General features: G+C 34.5%; 2 protein-coding genes and 1 long non-coding RNA gene across 10 annotated transcripts; 1 reads left to right on the forward strand and 2 right to left on the reverse strand.

Annotated features, from left to right (window-relative positions):
* Positions 1-1,095: 1,095 nt before the first annotated feature.
* On the reverse strand, positions 1,096-8,580 carry LOC141402004 (uncharacterized). Of its 7 annotated transcripts, none has more exons than XR_012412491.1 (6): positions 8,086-8,572; positions 7,452-8,023; positions 7,268-7,379; positions 6,989-7,171; positions 6,511-6,921; positions 1,096-1,271 (listed from the first exon to the last, which is right to left on the reverse strand). It is a non-coding gene; the product is annotated as an uncharacterized lncRNA (long non-coding RNA). The 7 variants fall into 7 exon arrangements; XR_012412490.1 differs by having other exon boundaries at positions 6,518-6,921; positions 8,086-8,571; XR_012412494.1 differs by lacking the exon at positions 1,096-1,271 and having other exon boundaries at positions 1,439-6,921; positions 7,452-7,751; positions 7,849-8,023; positions 8,086-8,578.
* Positions 8,581-11,033: 2,453 nt separating this feature from the next.
* On the forward strand, positions 11,034-13,438 carry LOC141402437 (small integral membrane protein 8). Its single transcript, XM_073983722.1, has 2 exons — positions 11,034-11,261; positions 12,083-13,438. Exons 1-2 carry the CDS (start codon positions 11,148-11,150, stop codon positions 12,236-12,238), a joined length of 270 nt encoding a protein of 89 aa, XP_073839823.1. The 5' UTR covers positions 11,034-11,147; the 3' UTR covers positions 12,239-13,438.
* Positions 13,150-17,056, reverse strand: eIF2A (eukaryotic translation initiation factor 2A). Of its 2 annotated transcripts, none has more exons than XM_073983706.1 (6): positions 16,890-17,056; positions 15,769-16,569; positions 15,536-15,706; positions 15,174-15,348; positions 14,858-15,117; positions 13,150-14,519 (listed from the first exon to the last, which is right to left on the reverse strand). In XM_073983706.1, exons 1-6 carry the CDS (start codon positions 16,915-16,917, stop codon positions 13,813-13,815), a joined length of 2,142 nt encoding a protein of 713 aa, XP_073839807.1. In that variant the 5' UTR covers positions 16,918-17,056; the 3' UTR covers positions 13,150-13,812. The 2 variants fall into 2 exon arrangements, with proteins under 2 accessions (XP_073839807.1, XP_073839808.1); XM_073983707.1 differs by having other exon boundaries at positions 16,816-16,944.
* Between the last annotated feature and the right edge of the window lie 4,703 nt (positions 17,057-21,759).

The following is a 21,759-nucleotide window of genomic DNA, read 5'->3' on the forward strand; positions in this document are numbered from 1 at the left end:
ACAATCAGCTATACAAGTCGCCAATCCAGAGAAATGATTGATGTATCCAGAAGGGAAACATATTCGATAGGCTAAATAGCTAGGTAAATATTTGTTCCTATTTTGAAAACAGAAGTCATTGATCTAGAAAGGACCTATACAAATTAAATTTTTAGTCCCTAATTGTGTACTTATACTTACCATCAAAACCCTAATAAGCCTTTTCCATTAAAACAATTAAAAATTCAAACCAAAATAAATGCTTTATTTTATATGTTTATTTAAAAAAATAAACATAATTTAAAATGTTTCAAAACAATTTAATTTTTTCATTTATTTATATTTCTAATTAAAATTAGAAATTAATAATATTCTGAAAATACCAAATAAATTGACTTTCCAGAATTCCAATTAAAAATTTATACATAAAAATCACTACCTGATCATTTTTATTCAGCCTAAATATTAGAAAATTGAACAAACAACAAAACAAAGAAAAAAAAAAGAATTATATACAAAACAAACAAGTCTTTACATATTGCATTATTTTTTATACAAAAAAAATTAAAAATTTATATACAAAGTAAAAGTATTTAAATTATAAAAAAAAATCAAAAATTATAGTTAATTTACAAAACCACATTTAAAAAAATATATTGCCAAAATATAATTAAATTATTAATTATTAATAAAGTATATGTTGTTTAAACATTAAAAAAATTAAAAGATATTAAAATTTAATAATATATATAAATGTGCTTTTGTAAATATAAACAAAAATACAATAAAGAAATCAATAAGTATACAAAAAAATACTCAAAAAAATCAATTAAATATTACATAGAAACAAAAAATCATTACATATATAAAAAAATAAATATATGTGATTTTATATAATATTTAATTAATACAAATATCCAAAACAAAACCAAAATTATATAAACAATATTAAAAATATATATGCAAAGATTAAAACAACCATATTGTTGTTAATAATAAACATATCAAATACTTTAATACACTAAGAAAACAATAACTTTATAGTTAAAAATAAAAAAAAAAATATATTTATATAATTTGATTGAATATATTTAAATATATATAAATTTGGTTTTGTAAAAGTAAATTTAACAAATATTTAAAATAATAATTAAACAAACAAAATACTGCCAAAATATATAAAAATATTACACATACACATATTTACAATTAAGTTAACAAAAAAATATAGAAAAATATCAAAATTATATATACAAAAAAATATAAAAGTAATATTCCAAAAAAATTACTACCTGAAAAAATAACAAAAAAAAAAATAGAAAAAATATTAGTAAAAAAAATAAGAAATATTTAAAAATAATAATTATTATAATATTATATAAAAATATCTAAGTTTCCAAAACAATTTCTATATACAAATATTTAACGTCTATTTTTAAAAATACCAATACATCTCGATTAAGTTTAAGCAATAATTTTTCCATTTTCACGTTTTTGATCTCAATATCTGTTTGCATCACCAACAATATCGTTCTTTGATCTTTCTGAATTAGTCTTACAATGCCCAATAAAAACGCAGTTCCTACCAGAACTTCTAATAGACTTGCAAATAAAAACAATTTGACAACCAATGGTATTAACGCTGCCAGCACCTCCTACGCTGCAATGTTTAATACTGGTATTGTTCTAAATTCTGGTGCCAGCACATCTCAAGCTGCAGGCTATAATTCTTTACCAACCACTACTTCTACTTCCAACCCTATCGGTAATAACAACATGAACATTTCTCAGATTTCAACACAAGAGGCAAATACAACCATTGTAGGAACTGGTATTCAACCACTTATGTCTGTGAATCCTTTTCCTACAACAGGTCAACAAACATTATCACCTGACGGAAGCTCGTCTATTACAAGACCACCATATAGTAGTCTAACAGGTCACAATGAATCAAACAATTCAGATTCACATCCGGCAATTCCAGCCTGTAATAACAATATTAACATAGATGCACCAATTAATACCAACGATGGTCCAAGTCTCAGAGAGTATATTAGTGCTTCAGTACGAATAGCTCAGTCTGAAACATTGCAAACTATGGAGGATCGTCTAGCTTCAAGGGTATCTCAGACAGTGAGAGATACAATTGATTCTCTAAGAAATATGTCACTCAATATCACACAAGAGCCAAATAGGACAGATACAGTACCGCCCAATACACAACAAAACAATATAAACTCCCAACAACAACGACAACGTGGTACGAATTATCCGCCACAAGTCACTAGAGACTCATATCCACACAATATGAATCAGAACTTTTCTTTTGGTTATAAACCAATAACACCCCTACAGCTCCAAAAGTGGGGATTAAAATTCGATGGTTCGTCGAAATCAATTAGTGTTGAAGAATTTGTATTTAGGGCAGAATCATTAAGATTGGACTATAATTGTCCTTTAGACGTTTTTGTGAAAGGATTTCACCATCTTCTGGCAGGCAGAGCTTCTGAATGGCTTTGGTTATTCAGACAGCAAAATCCTATCTGCGAATGGCAACATCTTAAATACCACTTTATAAAAAAATTTCGTAATTTCGAAAGCGATTTCGAAATCCAACGCAAGATAATAGATCGTCGACAGCTTCCATCGGAAACTGCCGACATCTATATATCAGAAATTGTCCGTCTGAAGAACCAAATGAGGATACCGATCCCAGAATTTGAGATCGTGAAAATCATTAAAGACAATCTCAAGGATGGTTTAGTTCAATTGATCTATGCTAAATACATTGATACAATTGATGACCTCCTTGAAGAATGCAAACGAGCTGAGGTTACAATATCTAAGCGGTTATCATTCAGACAACAACATCAGAACTATAGAAGGGTTCATGAACTTGAACTAGAACAGGACGAATCTTTCCAACCAATATTTGATGTTGAAGCTATGCATAAAAATCAAACAGTACCAACCAAGATATTAACTTGTTGGAACTGTAAACAATCAGGCCACACATTTATGGACTGCGATTTGGACCAACGAAACATATTCTGCTTCAGGTGTGGGTTCGATGGGGTCACTTCGCCAAAATGTCCAAGATGTATGGGAAACCAAGGGAAGAGCATGGGGAAGACTGGTACCCCATGTTCTCAACAGAATGCAAGCCAGTAATAAGCATAGAACCAGAATCACATACTAATTCAAAATATACTCAACAGAAACCAACTATACTGCAAACCAAAAATGAAAATTTGTCGAAACAAACACCAAAATTAAAAATTATTGTTCCTTACGAACAAAGGTTAGAAATATATAACCAAAAAAGGGCAGAAATTTTTCAAGATTTTGTACCGGCGATAACTAAAAATATAGTAAAGGCTAGACAATCATATACAAATAGAAAAAAAGAACGAAAAGAAATAGCATCTGCATGTTTAGAGGTAGCCAACGACATCAGACCATACATGGATGTAAAATTAAACGGAATTGCATTCACGGGTCTTATGGACAGTGGTGCATCAGTTAGTTGCTTAGGCAAAAATTGCATAGAAAATGCTAAATTAATCAAAGCAAATATCCACAATTTTAAATCCGCTATCAAAACAGCAGACGGTAAACAACAGGAAATCATAGGCAAAATAAAAGTTAGCATCCAATGTGGAAATAAAACCAAAGAGTTAAATTTGTATTTAGTGCCCAATTTAAAACAATGTCTCATATTGGGATATGATTTTTGGCAAATGCTAAATATCAAAATATCTTTCGATCCTGATATAAATGAATTGTCTGATGACGTCATCAACAATATTGAGAACAAAAATATACATAACCTGACATACGAACAAAACATCAAACTAGAAAACGCGAAGCTCTCATTTCGTTGTTACACCAAACACGGACTGGGAAAAACTCATCTCGAAAAACATACAATCGATGTTGGAAATGCTATCCCAAAGAAGATGAGATATTTTCCAGTCAGTCCAGCAGTTCAGAAATTAATGTACGATGAACTGGATCGTATGTTGGACTTAGACGTGATAGAGGTAGCAACAAACGCAGAGTGGAATAATCGGGTGACACTAGTCATTAAGCCAAACAAAAACCGCTTATGTCTTGACGCAAGGGAGCTAAACAAAGTGACTAGAAAAGACGCTTACCCTTTGCCGAATATAGACGGGTTATTGGCCAGGCTAGGTGACACACATTACATAACCGCAATCGATCTTAAGGACGCATTCTGGCAGATTCCTCTGGAGGAATCGAGCCGTCCTTTGACAGCATTCACGGTCCAGGGTAGACCCCACTACCAATTCAAGGTCATGCCTTTTGGACTGTGCAATGCTGCTCAAAGGATGTGCCGCCTGATGGACAAAGTTATTCCTCCAGAGTTGAAGGACCGAATATTTGTGTATTTAGACGATTTGCTGGTGGTGTCACAAAGTTTTGATGATCATGTAGCAATGTTACAGGTAGTAGGAAATAGACTCACTAGCGCAGGTTTGACCATTAATATGGAAAAATCCAAATTTTGCTACAAGGAGTTAAAATATCTAGGGTATCTTGTGGGAGCAGGTAAACTCAAGCCTGATCCTGGGAAGATAGAAGCAATCGTCAATATAAAACCACCTAAGTGTCAAAAAGATGTGAGAAAATTCTTAGGAACAGTAGGATGGTATCGCAGATTCATCCATGAATTTTCCACTCTGACTGCTCCTTTGACTGACACATTGAAAAAGTGCCCAAAATTTGTCTTGACGCCTGAAGCACTACAATCATTTGAAAAATTGAAAGTTTGTTTAACCTCTAGTCCAGTACTGTCGAGTCCTGACTTTGCTAGGCCATTCTTCGTACAGTGTGACGCGTCTAACGTCGGAGTTGGGGCTGTTCTTTTTCAGAAAGATGATGATAATGGAGAACATCCAATTGAATATTTTTCCAAGAAACTGAACAGTGCCCAACGCAATTATTCTACGACGGAAAAAGAATGCCTAGCGGTCATACTCGCAATAGAGCGATTTAGGCAGTATATTGAGCTCATGGAATTTACGGTCATTACAGACCATTCCAGTTTACAATGGCTCATGCGACAGAAAGATTTAAACGGAAGACTTGCGAGATGGAGTTTAAAACTCCAAGGATATAAGTTTAGCATAGAGCACCGTAAAGGTACTAAAAACGTCGTACCTGATATGCTTTCGCGTATGGACATGGACGAAATAACCCTAGATAATGCTTCAATTATTAATTTCAACTCTGATGAGTTTAAAAACAACAAATATTTAACGCTTATTGACACCATAGAACAAAATAAAGACCGTCTACCTGACCTAAAAGTGTGCGAAGGTGTCGTGTACAAAAGGGTCAAATTTAACCGAACAGATGTTGAAAGTGAAGATGACTGTTGGAAGATATGGCTTCCAGACACACTAACAGCAGAAATAATAAAGAAATCTCACGATAACAACACATGTCATGGTGGCATATCAAAAACATTGCACAATATAAGGCAATATTTTTATTGGCCAACAATGGCGTATGAAACAAAAGAATATGTAAACAATTGTCAAATATGTAAGGAAACCAAACATCCTAAACAGATATTAAGGCCACCTATGGGTAACGAAGTCGTAACCCAAAGACCGTTTCAGAAAATCTATGTAGATTTTCTAGGCCCTTACCCAAGAACTAAATCAGGAAAAGCTTACATATTTATTGTATTGGACCATAAAACCAAATTTGTGCTACTAAAAGCAATGACAAAAGCCACTGTAACCCAAGTTACAAAATTCTTGGTAGAAGAAGTTTTCTATAAATTCGGCGTACCAGAATTCATCCATTCTGATAATGGAAGACAATTTACGTCCGAAATGTTTACAGATACTTTGAAATTGTTTGGTATTAAACATATTAGAACAGCAATACACGCACCACAAGCAAACGCTAGTGAGCGTGTGAACCAGACAATTCTCAGTAGTATACGAAGCTACATAAACTCTGATCAATCTAAATGGGATGAGAAGTTACCCAAAATCGAGTGTGCCTTGCGATCGACGTTACACGCCTCAACAGGTACATCTCCATATTTTGCCTTAACAGGCTATAATATGATTACACACGCAGATGCGTATGCAATCCTAAGAAAACTAGATGCACTGGAAGATGGTAGTCTGGAGATTCTACCTGCATCAGATAATATGCAAATTCTACACAAGAACATAAATAAGAAATTACATGAGGCTTATGAACGTAATACTCGTTCATACAATAGAAGAAGCCGAATTGTATCATATAAACCTGGACAGGAAGTCTATAGGAAAAACTTTGTGCAGAGTAATTTTGCCAAAGGAATTAATGCAAAATTCTGCAAACCCTGGCTTAAATGCAGGATAAGAAAAGCTATCGGGAATTGCTACTACGAAGTCGAAAACTTAAAAGGCCAACTAATCGGTACAATTCACGCACAACATCTTAAACAATGATGTTAGTAAGAATGCTTATATCTAAGATTAGTTCAATTCAGCATATTCTCACCACACACCCAAAACAGCTGCTGTTGTAAAGGGATTAATCCACAATACAAAAATTTATAAATTTCCACATAGATGTCATCATTTGTTTATATGGTAAAAATTCGGCCATTAATTTAACAGCATCTGAAAAACAACAAGAAAAAGGGTTATTTAAAATAATAAACAAGTTTTAACCTGAAAAAAAAGAAAAACAAGGATTAGTAAAAACATTATATTGTGGTATGTGTTAAATTCACTTATCTGACAAAACTCGTCCGTTGTACATTCATCGCATTTGTACACACAATGTTGCCCATACACACAGGTAGAGAAATTGGCATTCAAATGAATAGTCACGATCCCACAACATTTGTAAAAATGTAAAAAAACAACCTGCACAACAAAAAGGTGCACACACACTCATTGAATATTCCTACAAGGAAACAAATATCATACATTAAAATAGGAAAAATTACCATAGTGGTTTTAAAAACACTCACTCAAATTTTTCCATTTAAAGTCAAAATGTTGTTTATCCTTGAACAATACACATATAGCTTTGTATACATTGTCCCAAATCGTTAAAACAGTTGTATGTGCGATTTGCTTAACATCCTAGTACCTCGCCAAAAAGGAAGATATTTGTCATTCTTATTGCCTGATAAGACGGTACATCTAAATACCTGCAAAGAAAAACAATAAGGGATCAATATTGAACAACGCACACACAAATAATTTCTTCTTGCTACTACAGAAATGGTGGACAAATATGTACTTACCTTTGATATTATCCACACACAAAACTAAAAACAGGTAGCAGAAACACCAAAAAGAACAACTGGCAAGAATTATTTATGTCACATCAAAATATTTATAAACTGCCAAACGTTCCTAAAATATATCAGAAAAGAAAAAAGAATTCGTTACAAAACGAACATAAAAAATAGAAAAATGGAAATATACCTTCTGATAAAATGTTATAGTTGCCCATTTCTATTGTAATTTATTTGTTACTGGATATTGGATATTTACATGTGCCCACATGTCAATTGGACTTCCTCAATAGCAAAACGGAATATCCTCTTTGTTAAAAAAAATGTTATACATAAACCATGCATGTTTTCGGCCTTTTTTTTAAATGTCAGCTTGTTGTATCATGACATCGGTGTTATCCAAATCATCATGTGTACATTAACCATAAACAATCATATTTACTGTTGCCCATAAGCACAACAATGCACACTACACCATACAGCAACATACCTGTAAAAAAACCAAACACGATAAGAATTTGTTTTATAAAAAAAGGGTAGAATGGAAGTATACTCTCCAATTATATCGGTCCAAATATGCAACTTGCCTGCATACACAATAGCACAATGCTTATTTTCGTTCCTTAATATTTTGATGCTTGCTCATCTTTGACAATATTTCTTATTGTACACCATAATTGGTAATGAATCTCTGGTTGACAAATATGTTCAAGATTCTTCCACATATACTGTAGCCAGAATGTAATAAGAGAACAATGGTACCTGAAATCAAAATGTAAACAACATTAGACCATTATAAAGATGCACAGCTAACATAACATTACCTGCCAACATAAACATTATTCCCAATACTTTTTGTTTCACAGGTTTCACAAAAAAGCATTGGCTTTGTGACAGCCACCTTTGGCTGTGGCCTGCGTATGTCCACACACACAACACATACCGTCATACTGCTTTTCTTTCCAGCCACCTTTGGCTGTGGGATGAATATGTCCGTCCGTCCATCCACATCAACCACAAAACATGCCAGCATACCTCCTTTCAATAGCATTTCACTCATTCCACTTATTGGCGGTGATTTTTGATGTTACTCCAGCACATTAAAAAGATTAACAATATTATTTTTAATATTGAATATTGAATAAGATTGGAAGTAAATCTTTATTATTTTATCAATTGTTGCCTTTGCCGGCTGAAAAGAAAAAAGTAAATAAACAAAGTCAGCTGTCAATATATTAGTGTTGTAAGGTTCGTCAATTACATATGACGTCGTTATACAACACTATATCATCCCAGGGCTTTTCAAACTGTATCCAACAAATAGTTGAACGATCAGATTGAAGAAAATAAAACATGTATGATTTGTTGAACATGGAAATTTTTTATTAAATAATAATAAATATTAAAAATGTGTGATTATCTTTTCTACGAATTAACCAATAATCCGGTTAACATGAAATTATTTCATTTATCCGAATGAATTTCCATTTGGTTTTTTTTTTGTCATATTTCGATTAGCGCCATCTAGTCTACTTACTCCGGTACTAGTCCCATTTAATCACAAGTTTCAGCATATGTTCTTAAATGTTCCATGAAAAATCATCTCTGAAACTTTATCTCCATGTGCCAACTGACCTTGCTAGATGTCACTTTAAAGATTATTCAACGAGTTTACCTAAACCAGTGACAACAAAGTTTCAAGTGGTGTGATGAAAAAAAAGTTAACCTCAACATAAAATTTTTATTTAAAAAAATAACGTAACACAGTTAAAGTATGTATGGAAAAGTGGAAATAGTTAATTATTAATTTCATTTCTGTTTTATAGAAGATAATTAACATCTCACACATACATACATCAACAAATTTCATAGATTTTATACTCAATCTAAATTTTTGACCTTCAAAATTGTTTGTTTGCTCGGGTAAGCATTAAATTGCAACTATTTCATTTTCTATCTGTTTTATAATAAATAAAACAAATAATCTTGTCATTTGTACAGGATATTGTGGAAAATAATCCTTTAAAGTTGATCAAAGGATTAACCCTCAGGCAATATCGCTGTATAAATGTGCACAGGGATATACATGCGAGATATAGAGGGAGACACTTTAGCCCGAGCATAAAGTGGTCAAAAACATAACCTCACCACACTCAGAAAACAACCCTACCAAAATTCCATCATATGGTCGTAAATAAAGAGTTGGAAATCATCATAGTGAGTACACAAACCAAGTAAGATAAGAATATCAAACTTGAGGAGCTTAAAATTTAAATAAAAACGCTGTTAAAATACACATAAAGTGATAAGAGTGGCACAATAATTCCATATTGGTTGCATAACTCATTTTCTTGCCACCAAATTCTATTATTCTTCTTTTTATAACCACGTTATCTGTTTTTACACGCAGTTATACCCATACAATTTGATAGTCATTGCATAACCTACAAAATAATCATAATTAATACTAAAGCCTAAATTAAGGCGGTTACATTTATCTAACCATAAAAAGAATAGTAATAAAGGTTGCTGCAAAAGATATTAAAATTAAAAATGCAAAAATTTTAAAAAAATTATAAAAACGATATGTAAATATGCACATATTCATACACGTGTCATAATACACTAGTAAATGCATTACCTAACCTAAAAGAAATTTGTCAAAGACCAAAACAAAATGAAATTATATATCTCAAACAGTACTTTTTATTTTAAATAAATATAGCCATAAAAAAATGTAAAATTAATAGAACGGTCTCCTGTAAAAAAATATGAATATAGAAAATTAACATAATTAAGGAAATTGTGAAAATATGTAAAAATTGTGTATACATAAAAACTAAAATAAATTAAACTAAAATCTATAAAAGCATGCAAATTGAAATATAAGACTAGATTTAAAAATAAGAAATAAATAAATATATATGTTAAAATATTGTTTAAAAATAATGTATAATTCAAGGATAAATTCAAAAACGATTAAAATTTGAACTAATAATTATAAAGTTTAAAAATGGCTTAAAATTCATTTAATATGGGCTGAATGAATATCTAGGGTAGTGGTTATTCGATTTTGGGATGTTTCTTAACATTTATTTTTGGCAACAGAAACATCATGGCAGACTGAAATATGTCTAATAGGGGTGGGAAAATGCCAAAGAGGTAACACATCAATACCTCAAGGAAATTGGAGTTCATATAAATATTTATTTTGATTCTTAACGGCTACAGGATATATAAGTACACATCCGTTTCCTTTTCTTTTTTTTATTTTATAATTTCAAATCCGAATGACAGTTATAAAGTAACCCCAAATGAATGATGGTACAAAAATATCTTTAAAGTGTGCAGTCAAGTGGAAGAAGAACTCCCCCATCCGGCGAGCTAAGCCGCAGCCTAACAACCAGTACCACCTCCACTAAACTGGACTGTCACAGATGATTAATTCAATTTACAACAACTTGTGAAAATTCATGTTCGATCAGCTGCGCATATGCATCTACCTTGATCATTGTGATATGTAATATTATAAACTTTCTTTAGTCGATGGTCAGACTAGCAAGGTTTCTTGAAACCAATTTCGTTAAAATTTCTTTTCAAGTTTCGTTGTTGTTCGGGAAATTACAACAAAAATATTTTTTTAAGGGATTTGACTTTTCATGTTCGATAAACTGGTGTAATACCACTACCCTGTAATTGTGCCATGCTCACCCTGTAATCTTAATATAATGTGTTAAGGCGACACATCGAACTCACTTCCAACATGTGAGCAATCAAATTGACATGTAAAACAACAAAAATTATGTTATAACACCAAAATCAAAACAAACAAGTTGGTTTAGAAAAAAAAATATATTTTTATTCTTGTAATTATTACAATAAAAAAATGAGTGGCAAGGAAGCCGAAGGGAAACCAGCTCCTCAAGCTGGTGATGGTATACGGCAAATTCGTACCACTAACGTTTTTAGAGTGCTTAATTTTGAACTCTATACCAAACCGGTGAGAGAATTTTAGATGTTTTGGCTGATCTTTCCTTTACCGACCCACCTCAGAAAATGATGAAAAAATTACCGCAGATAGTGCTTTTTATCCCGATTCAAACCATGTATTGCCTTTGTTGCGGAAATGTATACTTCCCGAGATATAGGCCTCCAAAGTTCCACAACGGCCCTAGTCTGAAATGTTGGCAAACCAGCACAGAAAATTATTAAAATATTACCACAGATAGTACTTTTTACACCGAATCCAACGAAAATATTTAATTTAAAAGAAAATTTTGTTCCCATTCCCGAGATTTGCACCTGTCCATAGGAGAAAGTCTTAAATCCCGGCCGAAGGCTGGCTGATTAGAGAAAAATTTATAATTTAAAATAAATTGTTGTTCCCGTCCCCTAGTTTTTTTCCCTGTCCATAGGAGAAAGTCTTAAATCCCGGCCGAAGGCCGGCTCTTTAAAGAAAAATAGGTTACGGCCTTTGTGGATCTTTTGAGGCCCATATCTCGGGAAGTATAGATTTCCGCAACAAAAACAATACATCGTTGGAATCGGGATAAAAAGCACTATCTGTGGCAATTGTTTTCAATTGTTTGTTCTGCGATGTTTTGCTAAAGTTAAAGGTTAGGGCCTTCGCGGATCTTTGGAGGCCCATATCTCGGGAAGTATACATTCCCACAACAAAAGCAATACATGGTTGGAATCGGGATAAAAAACACTATCTGTGGTAAATATTCCATAATTTTCTGCGGTGGGTCGGTAAAGGAAATGTGTTCCGATGTTTTAATGACTGCAGAATTTAACTCTTTTTTCATTTCTTCCTTTTAGAATAAAATTATTATGGGCTTGGGTCTAGCTGCAATTACTGGCGTCTTTGGCTATATAGCATATATGCGAATGAAATATGAAAGTTTAGGTTATTATGCAGCCGTACAAGAAGATGGACGTGAAGTTTTTACAAAGAAGAAATCAAAATGGGATTAGGAATTAATGTTCTTTTAAAGTTGATGATGTAGCTCTTATTGTTTATTTTTTGATTACAAAACTCTTTTGATATAGAGAGTCAAAACCAATGTTATTTGTTTTACTAGTTAATGGAAATCGTCGTGAGTCAAACTATATTTTATATTTGGTCTGTTCCACCATTTTTCAGCCAGGCTGAAAGAAGATTTTGTATAGAAAATCCCAGCAAGGCTGAATTAAAGATTTTCTACAAAAAAATTCTTACTCAGCCGGGCTCAATAGAAGATTTTCTATAAAAAGTCCCTATTCAGCCAGGCTAAACAGAAGATTTTCTATAAAAAGTCCCTATTCAGCCAGGCTGAATAGAAGATTTTCTATAAAAAATCCCTATTCAGCCTGGCTGAATAGAAGATTTTCTGTAAAAAATCCCTTTTCAGCCAGGCTGAATAGAAGATTTTCTATAACAAAATCCATATTCAGCCAGGCTGAATAGAAGATTTTCTATAAAAAATCCCTTTTCAGCCAGGCTGAATAGAAGATTTTCTATAACAAAATCCATATTCAGCCAGAAGGTTTTGTATAGAAAATTCCAGTCAGGCTGAATTAAAGATTTTCTACAAAAAAAATTTCTACTCAGCCAGGCTCAATAGAAGATTTTCTATAAAAAATCCCTATTCAGACAGGCTGAATAGAAGATTTTCTCTAAAAAAATCCCTATTTAGCCAGGCTGAATTTTCTACAGAAAATTGATGTTCAGCCAGGCTGAATAGAGAGATTTTCTTTAAAAAATCCCTTCAGTCAGGCTGAATAGAATATCTAAAATGCCCGCCGTTCGTCTTATATAAGGAATGTCCCTTCATCATCCATGGTCTCCCTTTTGTTTTCATGTATGATTACCTTTTAGTCTCTTAAAAAAACACGCACAAAACTTCTTTTTTTTTTTAGCAAAATGTGATCGTTTATTATCGTATTGATCCTTCGAATTTGTGGGATTTTTTGTTTTTAATTTTCTTAATCGCTTTTGTTGTAAATATAAAGTTGTTGTTTATAATAGTTTTTTTTCTCAATTAGGATAAATCACAATTATTTTCGTTCTGGTATTTTTCTTGACTGATGTTTTGTGTTTTTTAGTTAATACGGTTATTGTTTGAGCATAAAATAAAAATGTTTTTTTAAAAAATAAAAAAAGATATTTTGGAATTTGTATTTTCTAATAACAAAATATACATTTAATATAAAAAAATTTTAGAGAGAGTTGTTGGTGTTCTTTTTGATGTTAGGCAGAGTAACATTGACCCCTTTGGCAATATAAGGAGGCAAAGAAGGAGACAAAGAAATACCAATAGGCGAAAGTAAGAGGGCGAGATAAAATCAAATATAAATTAAAAATTCGAAAATAAATCTGTTAACATAAACATATCAAAAATCGGGCAAACATACAACAAAGCTTTGTGTGTTCTTGGGATAACAGAGGGTTCGGGTAATGGGAAACAATATTTGCAATCATCACTAGGGGAAGCGTAAGTTTGAGGAACATATCAGAAAGTGTCTTCCTCATAGCTGTTGCTTTGTAGTGGTCTTAAAGCTGCCATTGATTAGTTAGACAATTTCAAAGCTTTAAGTTCTTCCAAAAATTTGGCTTCCATAGCGATTTTGTTGAGTTGATTTAATTCCAGGACTTCACCCTGTTCTTGGCGAACCTTCAATTTTTTGATATCTGATAATTTTTTGGCAACATTGCGAATCTTTTTGTCTTTTTCAGGATTGGCAGCTTTTTTAGATGGTTGTTGTGTTGGTTGCTGCTGCTGAGAAGGTTGTTGTTCTCCTGCCATTTGCTGCGGTTGGTGACCTTCCTGCACATTATTTTGATGAGGCTTTTCATTGTTAGCATTGTTGTGTTGCTGATTATTGTTTGGTTGCCTTTTTTGTTGATATTGTTGTTGATTTGGTTGCTGGCGGCGATTGTTGGGATTACGTTTATTCTGCTGTGGACGTTGTTGTTGCTGTTGTTGTCCATTTTCCTCTTGATTGCCTTGAGCAACAGTGGCTTCACCATTAGATGGTGATGGTGTAGCATTATTTTGATTCTTATTTACTTGGGGTGATTGATTATTGTTACCAGCGGCACCACCTCCCTCACCTTTGGATTCTCTTCTAGCCCTAGCTCTATCAAAGTTACGTTTTTTATTAGCTTGATTTTGTTGTTGCTGCTGCTGTTGGTTATTGTTTTGTTGTTGATGATGTTGTTGTTGTGACTTTTGAGCACCTGGTTTCTTATTGTTGGCTTGTGAGGAAGTATAACCTAAAATAAATAGAAACAATCATCAAATTAGAGATTTATATAAATTTTTATTGATGGCTTAACTAAAATGGAAATATATGAAATAATTCTCTCTTGACTGTAGTTTTTACTTATCAAAGTCATGGGTTGTTAATAACGCCGTTTTTGTTGGGATATGCCCCCATAGGGATTATAACGATTTGTTCCTTTGTTAAATGTATGCCTTTGACGTCCAGCAGCATTGTCATTCGACTGTTGCTGTCTTCTACTATCATCGTTATTACGTTCTCTCCATGAGCCTGGCCTCATTAGTGGTTTATCTAAATCATATTTTCTTTGCCGAAATTGGCGTTCTTTACCTGGTGGTAGACCTGGTATGGTGCTTTGTGGCTGTATAATTTTGTCCACATTATTGCCACCACGTAAATGTGGTGGTGTATAAACCTTTTTACTGGCTTCAGGTTGACTTGATTTGATACCCTCCTGCTTGGCCTTGGTTATTATCGGTTCCGTAAAGGTGTTCTCAGCAAATTGCTGCCATTCGACGGCCAACAATTCCTGACCCTGGGGCCATATAGTTTCGTGCATAAGGGCACCCGAATAGTGGTAGACTTTGAAGCTGTAAATAGATTTTTAATAAAAGATTAATTTTATAGCTTACTTATAAAAACTTACCCATTTCCTATACGTAGTCTAGGAGCTGTTGTGGCTGTCACAAAATATTCACCATTTGGACTCCATTCAAAGTGAGTGGTATCGGGACATTTGATATTGGCTATCATCTCTTTCATTTTAACATCCCAGATTTCCACGTTGCCAGGTAAGTTTCCAAAACCAGCTAAAACGACTAGTGCTAAGAAGTTAAGGAGAAAACCATATTCAAGGAGAAAAGAAAATAAAACAATCGAATTTTGGGGCATGTTATATCACGCAGACGATGATTTTAAAATAAACAACAAGTTTATATTAAATTCAGTATGCGATAAATCCAACAGCACCAAAAAATCGATAAAAACAATTTGTTTTGAAAAGGATATGATTTCCAAATGGATTAAAATAGGCACAATTGCGTGGACCTTCCTTGAAATCAAAAATGACGTCACACTTTAAATTGTACAAAGCTGCCTTAGATGGCATATAACCATACACAACCACGAACTCCGTGGCCTTAGGACTCCACTTGACACAATGCACTGGTCCTTCCTTGGCTAAAATAAATAACACGTATTGCAAAACTTCATAGACCTGAATATTTCAATATTCTACTTACACAATGGCACCGAGCATGAATCGCCCTTTGTATTCAAAAAATGCAAAGCTTGATTTCCATAATATGAAGCTCCTGTCTTGTCCACCTCAGTACTGGTCAACAAAAGAAGACCGGTACCACGTTTATTCCACATCATTTCAACGCGATCAGCATTGAAGAAACTTTTACATGCCAATGTTTGATTTTGTGCCAATGCCGGATACTTATACAACTTGCACATGGATGGTGCACCCTTAGCTCCTGGAGTATAGATGGCTATAAAGGGTGGACTACTACCCGGTCCAACCGATAGTATACCACCTTTGCTACCACCGATTTTCTTGGTAGTAGCATTAAAGCCTTCCACACCCTGTGACAAATCGTAGAACAGTGACTCCCCACCCACAACGATAGCGAAAATGCCCTCGTCAGATGACCAAGAGGGTTCCCAATCAGTTTGTTTTTTCTGCACAATGCTGAATACTTGTTTGCCGGTGGCTATTTCATATACGAACATGTTCGGCGATCCCTCGGGTATATCCTTGGTAATCACGTACAGCTCCCATGTACACAAATAATTGCCACGCGGTGAGAATTTTAAATAGAACGCCTTCGGACGTGGCAACGTGCATTGCAATTGCCAATTGGCGGTTTCCAACACTTTAACCTCCTGTCCATTCGAATAGGCAAAGTAGCGTCCATCTGGGCTGAATGAAATTGATCGAGAATTTTTCGTCTCCTCTCGTGGCAAATGTGACTTGTGCTCGTAAGGCTGTTTCGAGCCAGACGAAGCCCACAGTTCTATTCCCACGCTAGAGCGAACTGCAAGAAACAACAACAAAAGAAAGAACAAAGAACATACTCAGTCACATTAAAAAAGAACGAAAGAACAACAATAATGTAAGTGAATGACGGAAACACTGAAACACTTCAATTTAAGAGAAAGCAAAGCACACACAAAAATTTCACACGGGACGACGGGGATGAGTAATGAAAAATTTTCAAAACCATTTTTCATTAGTATTGAGGCGACTTTGACCAAAAATTTCTATTGCTAGCCATAGATACCGGTTTATGCCAGCGTTTTGTTGAAAATATATTAATTTTAAGCTAATATAAACTATTTTATTCCATTTATTTACTTGCAAGGGCAGGCGAATCGACAGCCATAGTCACAATCAATCTAACCTCAACTAAGCTATAGAGATGTGTAGTTCGGGAACGAACTAGTTCAAAGGAACTATTCCGATGAAAGAGCGATCGGAACTATTCCGACTCGTTTGTTGATCTCGTCCCTTTGTCTGAAGTAGGGCTGGCAAACCAACAACCTGCGTGAAGTTATTCTTATGTTTGGTTTACATTCGGCGTCTTTTCGTGATTTCGAAGGCGTTTCGTGATTTCGCGCAAAATCAAGCAAAATTTATCATGATTTCGCATACAAAAATGAAATCATCTCATTTCGTGATTTCAGCGAAATCAACATCGAAATCACAGTACACATGATATACGACCCTGTTTGTGACTGAAAAAGTACCAAAAGTTGCAACACTTTTCACGTATCACAATAAACAAGGTAGATGGTCAATTGCCGAAACAAAAAAATTTTAGTATCAAAATTTGTAAACAATGTGAAAAAATATTAAATTACTTTGTTACAATGCAATTTTCATTGTGTCCCGTACTTTTTTAATGGAAATGTTGGAAAAAAGAGCGAATTGTCAAAAATTGCTTCCCCATACAAATTTCTAAAAAAATACTGGAACGGGAAAATGGCGAAAAAAAACTCCAGTAAAAATGTCAAAATCAACGTATCAACTATCGTATTTAGAAGATAATGAACATGTTGCTAGTTTCTACTATGCCAAAATTGTATGGCAGAAAACAGGAGAATAGGGTGTTATTCGGCGCTTTTTTTGGTTTAAAGAGTAGTGCAAGTTTTGCTAGATTTTTTAGTAAGGTAACGCATTTTTAGCACTAAACGGGAAAACTGCTGCAAGTAGTAATATTTTGCAAGTTCTGAACACAACTTTTATCTATCAAAATTTTTTATTATGATGTCTCAACGATAAAATCATTTTTTAGCTGTGTTCCAGAACTAAAAAGTTTTTACAATTTTTACGACTTTTACACATTTTACTCGAAAAAGCGTTCCCGTACGCAAAAAAGTTGAAAAATGTTCACTTCTCTTTAAACAAAAATGGCGCTGAATGACGCTCTCTTTAAAAACTTTTTACACGACAAATTTGGGCGAGTAAAAAAAATAGTAACATGGTTGCCGGCGTCTGATTGGCTGATACGCCGACTTTGACATTTGTTCCAGTTTTTTTGACGTATTTTCCATTTTTCCGTTCCCGAACTATTTTAGAAAACTTGTGTGTAAGAACAAATTTTTTGCAGTTCTCTCTTTTACGAGTTTTACCATTAAAAAGTACGGGAACGAAGCTTTTATATTTTCATTTGTTAGTGCTATACACAATTAATACGATATATAGATAATTTTACGATAATTTTCGAAATAAAGTTGTAAAGTGTTGAAACACGTCCGTTCAGTTTGCCGATCACACAATGAATGTCTGCATGACGCGATTATTTATTCTTATCAACCCTTATTATCTACTGTACAATTATCGATTACTTAAATACATGGTTGTATTCAACCCAATAACTACTATCGATATGTGTTTTACTTAAACTAGGTGTGTTCATTACTTTATTCGACTACAGCTCGGCCAACCTGATAGGTGTGACCGCCCCGGTCACATGGGGGTTAAGTTAACTACGCAAGTGTATAGTGTACTTAAACTAATGGATTAAATACTTAAACTACTTAACAGCTACTATGTACAATTTATTTACAACTATATACATCGGGCAGAGCAGCCCTAGGTCCCATTACCAGGGTCATCGGTCTTCCATAATCTCATATTACATGCTTCTATCACCCCATCATAAGGAATCTGGGTGATTTGACAATTTTCTATGTCGCCCACAACATATCTGTCATGTGGCAACACCTTGCGCACGGTGTAAGGCCCTTTGAATTTTGGTATCAATTTTTTATTTACGCCCACTGTCGTATCTACATTTTTGATTACTACAAAATCACCTACTTTAAATGAATTTACTTTAATACCTTTTTCCTCGGATCGTTGCTCATTATATTTTTGCGTCCTCGCAATAGCTATTTCGGCTTTATCTCTAATTTCTTTGATACCCCCCCCCGGGCCTGAAAAGTTCTCCTCTAGGTATTCTGTAAGCTTGTCAATTATTTCTCCTCTTTGGTTAACTCCAAAAAGTACCCTACTCGGAGTATCCCCAATCGATCTATTCACCGTATTGTTAAATGCGAATTCAATTTTACTAAGCTGTTTCACCCAGTCAGCATGTGCTACTGGCTCACTAAGTTTAGCCAACATTCCCACCAAGGTTCTGTTCACTCGCTCAACCTGACCATTTGCTTGGGGCGAGTGGACAGCCACCTTAACGTGGTCTATGTTTTTCTCTTCCAAAAATTCTTCAAATTCTTTTGAGGTGAAACAACTTCCTCTGTCCGTAATGCATCTAACTGGCCTACTATAGTAATCGAAATACTTTAATAATGCTGCCTTGACCTCTTTGGTGCTCGTCGTCAATACTGGGTAAAGTCTAACAAATTTCGTGAAAGCATCTATAACAACTAGAATATGCTTTCTTTTTGATTGAAGGGACGGTAAGGGGCCTAAATGATCCAAATGAACCGTGTGGAACGGTTTAGGTTCCTTCGGGATACTGTGTAGCGCCCTTGCGTTAGGCCTATGAGGAGCGGAATACATGATACACTTGATACAAGTCTTCTTATATTTTTCTATCTTTTGCTTCATTTCTGGAAACCAATAATGCTCTTTCATTTTCAAATAACACTTGTCTACTCCAAGGTGTCCTAACTTCTCATGCATGGTTCTAATAATCTCCGTTTCCATGTCCTTCGGGACGAAAAATCGCAAATCCTCGTTAATTTTCCTATAAACCACCCCATTTACCATATCATATCCATTTACCGGTCCTTGTTCTAGTTTCTCTTTCAATTCACTGACTTCTGCATCCCTAGCCTGCGCTGCGCATAACTGAAAATCTATATCCTCTACTTCTATAGTTGCTACCACCTCGTCCCTATTACCCTGTTCTATTCTTGACAATGCATCCACATGGGCCATTTTCTCGCCCGCTCTATGGACGATGGTATAACTATAGTTCTCCAATTCTAATGCCCAGCGCGCTATTCGGCTATTTATATTCCTCTTTGCTAATGTTAACGCGAGCGAATTACAATCTGTTACTATCTTGAATTGTATTCCTTCAAGGTATGCTCTAAATCTTCGTAATGAATATATAATTGCCAACGTTTCTAACTCGAAGCTGTGGTATCTTGTTTCCGCATCTATCGTTCTCTTCGAAAAATAAGCTACCGGATGAAATACACCGTCATCCTGTTTCTGCATCAGGATAGACCCAAACCCTATTGCACTCGCATCACAGTGCAGTTCCGTTTCCCTACTTGGGTTATAAATCGCTAAAATAGGGCTTGAAGTCAAATGACGCTTCAAAATCTCGAAGGCCTCCCTGCATTCGTCGGTAATTTCATATTTTGCTCCATTTTTAGTTAATGCATACAAGGGCTTTGCTATTAATGCGAAACCTTTAACGAACTTTCTGAAATATGAACATAACCCTAAATATGCTTGCATTTCCTTTACATTCTTGGGCATCGGGTACTCCTCGATTGCCTTAACATGCCCGTCTGAAGGTGCAATACCTTTTCTTGAAACCTTATAACCCAAATATTCAATCTCAGTATACGCAAACTTACACTTCTCTATCTTGAGCTTCAGTCCGTACGTGGCTAATCTGTCCAGTACCCTTTTCATCAATTGAATATGCTCTCCTAATGTCTTTGATGCTATCACGATGTCGTCCATATAGATTACCATTTCATTCTTTTCCAAAAAGTCGTGAAAAATTCCCGCAATGAAACGTTGAAATACCGCTGGTCCATTTTTCAACCCAAACGGTAACCTCAAAAACTCATACTGACCGTTTGGCACTACAAATGACGTATACTTCACCGATTCCTCTTCTAGTCTCACATGATAAAAACCTGATTTCAAATCCATTATCGTGAACCACGATTTTCCCTCGAGGTATTCTAAACAATCCTCAATTAGGGGCAGAGGGTAATTGTCTCTTACGATCATCTTATTAAGTGCTCTATAATCCACGCACATCCTAATCTCCCCACTTTTCTTCTTGGTCAACACTATTGGTGATGCATAAGGAGAGTTACTGGGCCTTATGATCCCTTTCTCTAACAAGTCCGCAATAATTTTGCTAACCTCCTGTTTCTCCGCAAAGGACAGTCTCCTCGGCGAACAGTAGGTTGCATTCCCTGTGTTCACCAAAATTGACGCTTTGAAGTCAGAAGCCCTTGGCTCATTTTTTATCTTTTCAAAATAATTCCTCTTAATCAACTTGCAAAGCTCCTTTCTTTCATATTCATTTAAATCTGGGTTAATATCCCACCTTTCTTCAGTGTCTTCGGTGTTTGCACTACATTCATCCCCCTTTTGTATTTCCTTAACAACATACACTCCTTGTAGGGGATGATCTTCCCCCACCAGTACCTCAGATTCAAGAACTTCCTCACAATGATGGACTTTTCCCCAATCCACCTCCCTTTCGGGATCATCATGTTTGTACTCTTCACCCTGTATTATCTTATTGTTCTCTATTTCTTCTATAGGCTTGAACTTCATATCCTGTATTTCGTTATCATTTACTTTATTCATGAGTTTTAATTCCGCACCCTGTTCCTTTTCATTATTGTTTGTATCTTCGCTAAGTTCCATTTTCTTACCCTGTACTTTTTCTCTTTTGTTTATTTCTTTTATCAGTTTTATTCCCGTACCCTGTACTTTTTCTCTTTTGTTTATTTCTTTTACCAGTTTTATTCCTGTACCCTGTACTCCTTTATCCACA

This window comes from Musca autumnalis, unplaced genomic scaffold (assembly GCF_047663935.1).
Source record: "Musca autumnalis isolate F117 unplaced genomic scaffold, ASM4766393v1 scaffold_4, whole genome shotgun sequence".
In the NCBI taxonomy this organism is placed as follows: domain Eukaryota; kingdom Metazoa; phylum Arthropoda; class Insecta; order Diptera; family Muscidae; genus Musca; species Musca autumnalis.

Bases quoted from the DNA above. Each gene is read 5' to 3' on its own strand.
- LOC141402437 (XM_073983722.1), top strand. From the start codon at position 11,148: ATGAGTGGCAAGGAAGCCGAAGGGAAACCAGCTCCTCAAGCTGGTGAT. The intron at 11,262-12,082 runs GTGAGAGAATTT...TCTTCCTTTTAG, and splicing joins TTGAACTCTATACCAAACCG to AATAAAATTATTATGGGCTT.
- eIF2A (XM_073983706.1), bottom strand. From the start codon at position 16,917: ATGGCTGTCGATTCGCCTGCCCTTGCAA. The intron at 16,570-16,889 runs GTAAATAAATGG...TGTTTCTTGCAG, and splicing joins CGATTCGCCTGCCCTTGCAA to TTCGCTCTAGCGTGGGAATA. The intron at 15,707-15,768 runs GTAAGTAGAATA...TATTTATTTTAG, and splicing joins TTCATGCTCGGTGCCATTGT to CCAAGGAAGGACCAGTGCAT.